Source organism: Artemia franciscana, chromosome 7 (assembly GCF_032884065.1).
Source record: "Artemia franciscana chromosome 7, ASM3288406v1, whole genome shotgun sequence".
NCBI classification, from domain to species: Eukaryota; Metazoa; Arthropoda; class Branchiopoda; order Anostraca; family Artemiidae; genus Artemia; species Artemia franciscana.
The window spans coordinates 28,528,066-28,535,736 of record NC_088869.1 but is presented as its reverse complement, the minus strand read 5'-3'; the positions used below and the strand labels follow the sequence as shown (position 1 = coordinate 28,535,736).

Genomic DNA, 7,671 nt, shown 5'->3' with positions numbered 1-7,671 from the left:
ACTGACGAACGCTGTTGTGTTTGCATTAAGAGTGTATAAATGGTGTATTTTATCATGACATCTTTTTTATTTTTGTTTTTGGCTAATTTTTTTTTTAAAGTGTAATTTTAGAGAAACTAAAATAAAAAGTAACACTTTAAGTAAAAGTAACTAAAAGCCATATCCCTCTTTCTATCCTCTCTCTTGGCTCTTTTTTTTATAGATTACGAGTCTCGAAGGGTTGTCCACCTTCCGCCACCTTGTGTGCATCTTCGAGTGCCAAGTGCCCCGCAATGTGAAGAACACTGTAACTTTCATTCTCCTTTTATTAATCGGAAGAGCCCACGAAAGTCAATTTCTTCACTTTCTCTTCAATCAACGATGATATAATATTAATACAAGAAGTTTTTCTCTATTCATGTTACACGGACCACTATGAATGAGATAGACTATTGTTGCATGGTGTCAGGTCTGTGATCGGACTGATGTGACATCAGTAGAATGTTTACCGCCAAGTGTAAACGTGACATTGTTTTAGATCAGCAGCAGTAAAAAAAACCCGACCGCTGAAAAATCCGATCAGTACTAACGCCAAGTTTGTTTCAGGCCTAAAAGTATTCATGACAGCTGAATTCATTATTTAATCTCTTATTTTCAGACATTATTTGATTCCCATGACATTAGCAGAAAAAAAGCGTTCTTGGGGAAGGAAAGGAACGAAACTTCACATATTCAACGACCATATATTCATAGCAAAACACCTACCTGGGTAAGTCTTAATACGTTTTACCTATTTTTTTTTTTTATTTTGATAATAGTTAATGCAACCGTATATTTAGGTTGTCAATAATTTTTTTTTTCAAGCTGAACAATTTTTTTTTTTACTTTATGTTTATGCCTCTTTCATGTTGCTGTATCATAAGAATAACCATCTTTTTATGCAACGATATTTTATATAAACTATGCTTACATTTTGTATAACCATATAGCCTATATATATATATATATATATATATATATATATATATATATATATATATATATATATATATATATATACATATATATCTTCGCTATACTATCTTTGTTCATTACTTTTCTTATCTTGTCAAAGGCTAAATAACCTTGCGTTCTGTGTAACTTGATTGAACTATAGTCGTTCCGTAACCTGTTTCATTTTTTCCAATAAAGCCTATAATTTCCACTTCCTGTCTTACTAATGGTAGAAAAAGAAGAAAAATTAGACCATAACTCTAGCTGTTGACCAGGTCTTTCTGAACGAATTTGGCCAACCCAGCTAGTAATTTGCAAGGTATAAGATATTTAGACCCCTTCTCAATAAAAAAAAACAGCCTCGTCAGAGAACCCCAAAAAGAAAAGTTAACTAACTAAAAGGAACTTAAGCGTTACATTCTGTCAAGTTTGGTTGAAATTGAATAGCATCTTCTGGTAGCGAAGATGCATCGGGCCTGAACCCCAAGAGGCCGAAAACTGGAAATAGACCTTATTTTTTTCTATTGTTTTTGAGTTCATATAGTTAGTTGTGGTAGATGTTCTAGTTGTATTAATTGGATACCCCCCTTGTTATATACAGAGCTAGAACTGCCTCTGACCCCTAAAAAGCACAAAAAAGACCACGAATCTTGCATCGTACAATCTTAGATTTAAATATGGCAACCCTTGCTGGTTGATAAAATCATACTTCCAGTCAAATTCATTTGGATACGATATGACGATAACAATAAATTAGAGAATTAGAATTTGGCCTAATCGGGCCAAAGAAAGCAGACTAATAGGATGTTAGCTGTTACTCTCCGATGATTTGAATGAAATTCGATAACCGCGACTGAAACGAGTTTGATGGCATGAGATTAGGGTCGCCTTCAATCCCCCATAAATAGGCGCATCAAATGTTGCTTCCCACTATTTTTGGCTATGATTTGACAAAGCTTTCTCGTTATTTCTCTTATAATAAGATATTTAAAACCCTCCTTTTCCTCCCTCAAGATATCAAATGCATTCTGGTCTCTAAAGTTAATGTCTAGGACAGTAGCTCACACTCCCTACCAAATTTATTTTAAGTCTCCCGGTCCCTTCTGATGGATATCCTGGTGAAAGAACTTAAATAGTTCTCCCACCACATAGATTGGAAAAGGTATACATTTTCAAAACATACTACAACGACGCTTACTCTGATTTCCAGCCATTTTTGGCTCTACTAGAAGCACAAAGGAGAATAAATTACAGGTTTCTTCCCCTTTCTCTCCCTAAAAAACTGGATCAATAACTCTGAATGACACAGTTAGGTCAGTGGTAGTTACTTCTCACCAAGTACTGTCGAGATCCTCTACTTTTTGATTCCTTTCTTGATGATAGGAATTTAGAAACTTCCACAACAGAGAATACAATGTATCTGAAAACACCAAAAGCACAACTAAGACGGAAGTTTTTATATTCCATCGATTTTGCTTGGGAATCTCCTCTGGTAGATCCAAACAACATGAGTCTAGATCTCCCTCTTTTCAATGACCTGTGTTTTGGATAATAGATTTTTCGGTTAACTTCTGAACACAAGCTCCAAATGTATACGAAAATTCACAAAACCCAATCAAAACTAAGAATCTCGTTTGAAAAACATTGACTCGGGATTTCCAGATTGATTTTTCGAGAATTATTTCCTAGAAACCTAGAGTGGATATAGAATTTCCGGTTTCTAATCTCAAACAGCAAATTTTACTTTCCTTACACGAATACCCAACGATTCCTCTAAGAAATTCACTCTCTTAGCTTATACAGTCTAATTTTCAACCTTCAATATTAAAAAAAATCTAATACAAACTTTTTTAAAGAAAACTGAACAACAAAATTAAGAGCTAAAATGGACTAAAATAAATTGTATAATAATTAAAATTAAACTAAACGTAAATTAAATTGGAAGGATTGCGCGAACTCTCTGCGTCTTCAATCATAAAATAACTTCATGTTTCTGATTTAAACAAGTTACTACTGCCCATCTTTTTACAAAAAAAGTTGGCAGAAAGGAGGACTAAGTGGAGCTTGGACTTGACTAGTGTGTGCACCTAGTCAGGGTTTAGCTCGTTTTTATACCGACTTAGTCTATTCCTTGGATTATTTCTTTCAGTATCTCTAGTAGTCTGCTTTCTTAGTTTGTCATTTTAGTTTTCTTTCAACTTACTTCATGTGCATGAATTCTATAAGTTTTGATCCGAAGGAGAAACATTGAAGTAAATGAAGGTATAATTAGTCTTACATGCTTAGAGAAAAAAAAATAACAATAGCAACTTGTTATCTTTCAAGTGTTTCAAATTTTTAATTTTAACCTATTTTCTTCTTCTTGTCACAGAGGAACAGTATGCGATGTTTGTAAAACACCAATATCTAGACGCTTAGGAAAACAAGGCTATGAATGCAGAGATTGTCAGTTGAAGTGCCACAAGCCGTGCCACGTAAAGACAGAAACTTTGTGTCCTCTCTCAACCGTTCATCATTTAGAATTGTAAGTATGCCAACCAATGGTTCTAACTGACCTGAAAATTCTTATGCTTCACCCCAAAAACATAATCCAAAGCAATAATAACTAATTTTTTCTTTTGTTTTAGTTTTAAAGTTTTTGGCGAATACTTAGAGTAAACTAATTCTACCATTACCTGTTATTTTCTAGCGATCTTACTTTATAGATTATCAAAAGCTACCAGTTCTTAGATATTTTTAGTTATACGTATATCTATGCACGTCTAGTCTCCTAGTTCTTTTATTAAACTGCACCAATAAAAGCCTATGCTTTTTGAAAATTCTCAGTTGTATGTATTCTAATGATTTTCAGCATTACGAATATAACTAACAAGAAAGGAACAATAAATATATAGTGAAACACCAGCGTAAGGCTTAACAATGTCTTATTGAATTTTTCTTAATTTTTCCGTGGATAAAATTGATGTTAGTTCGTTGTCGTTGTTTTTCGTGTTAATCACAAAAAAATGTATCTTACTAAAGGTGACCTTTTTTTTAAGTATATCTACTAAACACCTCTCAATAAAGGATGAGATAGTAAACTGTAGTACTTAACAAAGATAGATAAGATTTACAGAGCAATTTAAGTAATAGGGACTGATGTAACAAAGCGACAAAATTGGTAAAACCTAATCGGTCCTTCTGTAACCGATTCAGTCCTCTTAGTATCTGAAGTCGGTGCGGTAGCTTGCTAATTTTGTCACCTGGTAATTTAAAGCAAACTGAAGTCGGGAATGCTAGTTCCAGGTTTCGATGCTCTGGAAAATCAGTGAAGTAATTTGGATAGCATACTTTCAAAAACCATTTGTTAGGAAAACATTTGTCAATAATGCAGATGGAAGAAAATAGGGAGCAATTATTATTAATTTACTAACCCCATGAAAAAATTGCAGAAGAAAATTTCCCAGAAACCTACCCCTCATAATAACTATACGATTTGCGAAGGGGGCTCGAAATTGCTCCTGCTAGATTTTGATGCACACATTCTTTTAATCTTCTTTTTTTGTCTAAAAAAAACTGTCAAGACAAAGAAAAATACCTTTTATATGCTCCGTAAAAAAATTAAATTCTTCCTATTCCGACTACATTTCCTTGAATTGGCTGCCACTGCTCAAAACCAAATTAAAAAAAAAAAAAAAAAAAAAAAAAAAAAAAAAAAAAAAAAAAAATGCTAGAACTGATATATCGGATTTTCTAAGGCGCTGGAATTAACAAACTAGTACCCCGATTTTATATCCCAAAAAGGACCAACCCGGGTACTGAAGACCCGATTTGAATAAGAACCCGTCAAAACCCATATAGTCCGTGTTGCTCCTGTACAAAAAAAAACCTATCTCTTATATAGGTAGGGATTCCACTACCTGTATCTCTTTGATAATCCTTTTTTATTTATCTAGATTCTATTTATAGTTATATTGAATCTCAAGACTTTTGCAAATGCTTTCTTATATTTAAACATTGTATTTGCGTTTTGTACCTGGTCAAACAGTTCGTGGTAACGAACTGTAGTAAGGAGCGACCCGGCTCAATAGTAACCAAAACTCTAAAAAATTGAATTTTGATACCAATAGCTACATCAAAAGAATCGCATTTTAATGCTGGTTTTAAATATATAAGTTTCATCAAGTTTAGTCTTACCCATCAAAAGTTACGAGCCTGAGAAAATTTGCGTTATTTTAGAAAATAGGGGGAAACGCCCCCTAAAAGTCATAGAATCTTAACGAAAATCACACCATCAGATTCAGCGTATCAGAGAACCCTACTGTAGAAGTTTCGAGCTCCTATCTACAAAAATGTGGAATTTTGCATTTTTTGCCAGAAGGCAGATCACGGATGCGTGTTTATTTGTTTTTTTGTTTTTTTGTTTGTTTTTTTTCCCCCAGGGGTGATCGTATCGACCCAGTTGTCCTAGAATGTTCCAAGAGGGCTCATTCTAACGGAAATGAAAAGTTCTAGTGCCCTTTTTAAGTGACCAAAAAAATTGGAGGGCACCTAGGCCCCCTCCCACGCTAATTATTTTCCCAAAGTCAACGGATCAAAATTCTGAGATAGCCATTTTATTCAGCGTAGTCGAAAAACCTTATAACTATGTCTTTGGGGACGACTTACTCCCCCACAGTCCCCGTGGGAGGGGCAACAAGTTACAAACTTTGACCTGTGCTTACATATAGTAATGGTTATTGGGAAGTATACAGGCGTTTTCAGGAGGATTTTTTTGGTTTGGGGGAGGGGTTGAGAAGAGGGGGATATGCTGGGGGAACTTTCCTTCGAAAATTTGTAATGGGAGAAGAAAATTTCCATGAAGGGAGAGCAGGATTTACTAGCATTATTTAAAAAAAAACAATTAAAAAATAAAAGTGAAAAAGCTTTTTCAGCTGGAAGTAAGGAACAGCAATAAAACTTAAAACAAACAGAAATTATTACCCATATGAGGGGCTCACCTCCTTCTAATGCCTCGCTCTTTACGCTAAAGTATTTTCGGTAATTTCAACTACTTATTCTACGGCTTTTGTGATTCAGGGGGTCATTCTTAATGAATTGGGATAAAATTTAAGCTTTAGTGTAAAGAGCGAGGTACTGACGATGGGGCGAATCCTCTCATATATGTAATAAAAACATGATAATACAAAAGTTCTTTACGTAAGCTAATTTATAAGTTACGTAAATCTTTTACCAATAAAAAGATTCGTAAAAAATTAAAAGTTCTAGTTGCCTTTTTAATTAACCAAAAAATCGGGGGGCAACTAGGCTTCGTCCCCCGCTCTTTTTTTCTCAAAATCATTCGATCAAAATTATGAGAAAGCCATTGAGCCAAAAAAAAAATATGCAAATTTCGTTTTGATCATTCCTCTGCGGAGAGCCAAAATCAAAACATGCATTGATTCAAAAACGTTCAGAAATTAAATAAAAAAAACAAGTTTTTTCAACTGAAAGTAAGGAGTGACATCAAAACTTAAAACGCACAGAAATTACTTCGTATATGAAAGAGGCTGCTTCCTCATCAACGCCCCGCTCTTTACGCTAAAGTTTTTTACTGTTTTAGAAAGAAGAATTGAGAGAAAGAGTCAAACTTTAGCGTAAAGAGCGGGGCGTTGATGAGGAAGCAGCCTCTTTCATATACGAAGTAATTTCTGTGCGTTTTAAGTTTTGATGTCACTCCTTACTTTCAGTTGAAAAAACTTGTTTTTTTTTTATTTAATACATACAGGGCTGACTAGAGTTACTAAAGTAACAGTGCTTGACAACTGGGATATAATTGTAGTCTCAAAAGACTTTTTCGCACAAAATAATTTATGTAACTTAATCCTTTCATATAATTTTTTGTTTCAGGGAATACATTCAGGATGCGCCACCACCGAAAAAGGCATGATTGTTTGAATATATGCAAGGTGTATCAAATAAATATGCTTTAATTGAGAGACTTGATGCTTAATCAACTTAAAAAAAAGCAAATATTTACTACGAGAAGCCGTGATTTCTTTGTGCCTTTTCTCAGTTGGTTTTACAGAAAATACGAAGTCTAGTCAATTTCTTTTTTTCTTTTACTCTAGGTTGATTTGAAAAATTTTCGAATTTTAAAAGTGAATGAAAGTGATTATTACCTATTGATGTAAAAGTTATAGAATCTGTTTTAATATTTCTTAAATGTCTTACATTGAATCCATTATTGTAACTAGAAACATACGACGTATCCTATTAAAATAAATGATTTTGGTTTATCATTAGTAAATTTTCAGAGCTTTCTCTTTCAGCACACTCGGTCATCTACATTCAGAACACAAAATATAAAAAGCATTTTTGTAATGACAGCCATTTGAAGTTACTAGGTCAATTAGGCTCATGTCGTGTTTAGACATCGAGTAAATTTCAGATAATACCAATCGATACAGAAGTATAGTTAACATGCTATTAACCCTCATCTGAACAAATGAACATCAGCAGCCCCTTTTATTTACATAATTATGAGAAGTGTTTAAAGCAAAGTGAAGCTATTGGGAAATGTCGAAGGTCCACAGAGTTGAGAAGCGGAGTCACAGCTGGTACTAAACACCGTTAAGAGAGTTAGAGGTGGAGCTAAGAAGAGAGTATAGTTAAGTAGTCTTAGAAGCCTGCTTTAGTGAAAAAAAAGCATAACTCCAACTGATGAAATGCACTTCTACT

At 33.9% G+C, this 7,671-nt stretch overlaps 1 protein-coding gene across 1 annotated transcript in view; it reads left to right on the top strand.

Moving 5' to 3' along the window:
* Nucleotides 1–7,232, top strand: part of LOC136029107 (C2 domain-containing protein 2-like) — a gene marked incomplete in the record, with an annotated part of 86,613 nt that extends 79,381 nt beyond the window's left edge. Inside the window, 3 exon segments of the mRNA XM_065707173.1 lie at nucleotides 638–748; nucleotides 3,344–3,496; nucleotides 6,841–7,232. Of these exon segments, the coding sequence (XP_065563245.1) occupies nucleotides 638–748; nucleotides 3,344–3,496; nucleotides 6,841–6,880 (304 nt within the window).
* Between the last annotated feature and the right edge of the window lie 439 nt (nucleotides 7,233–7,671).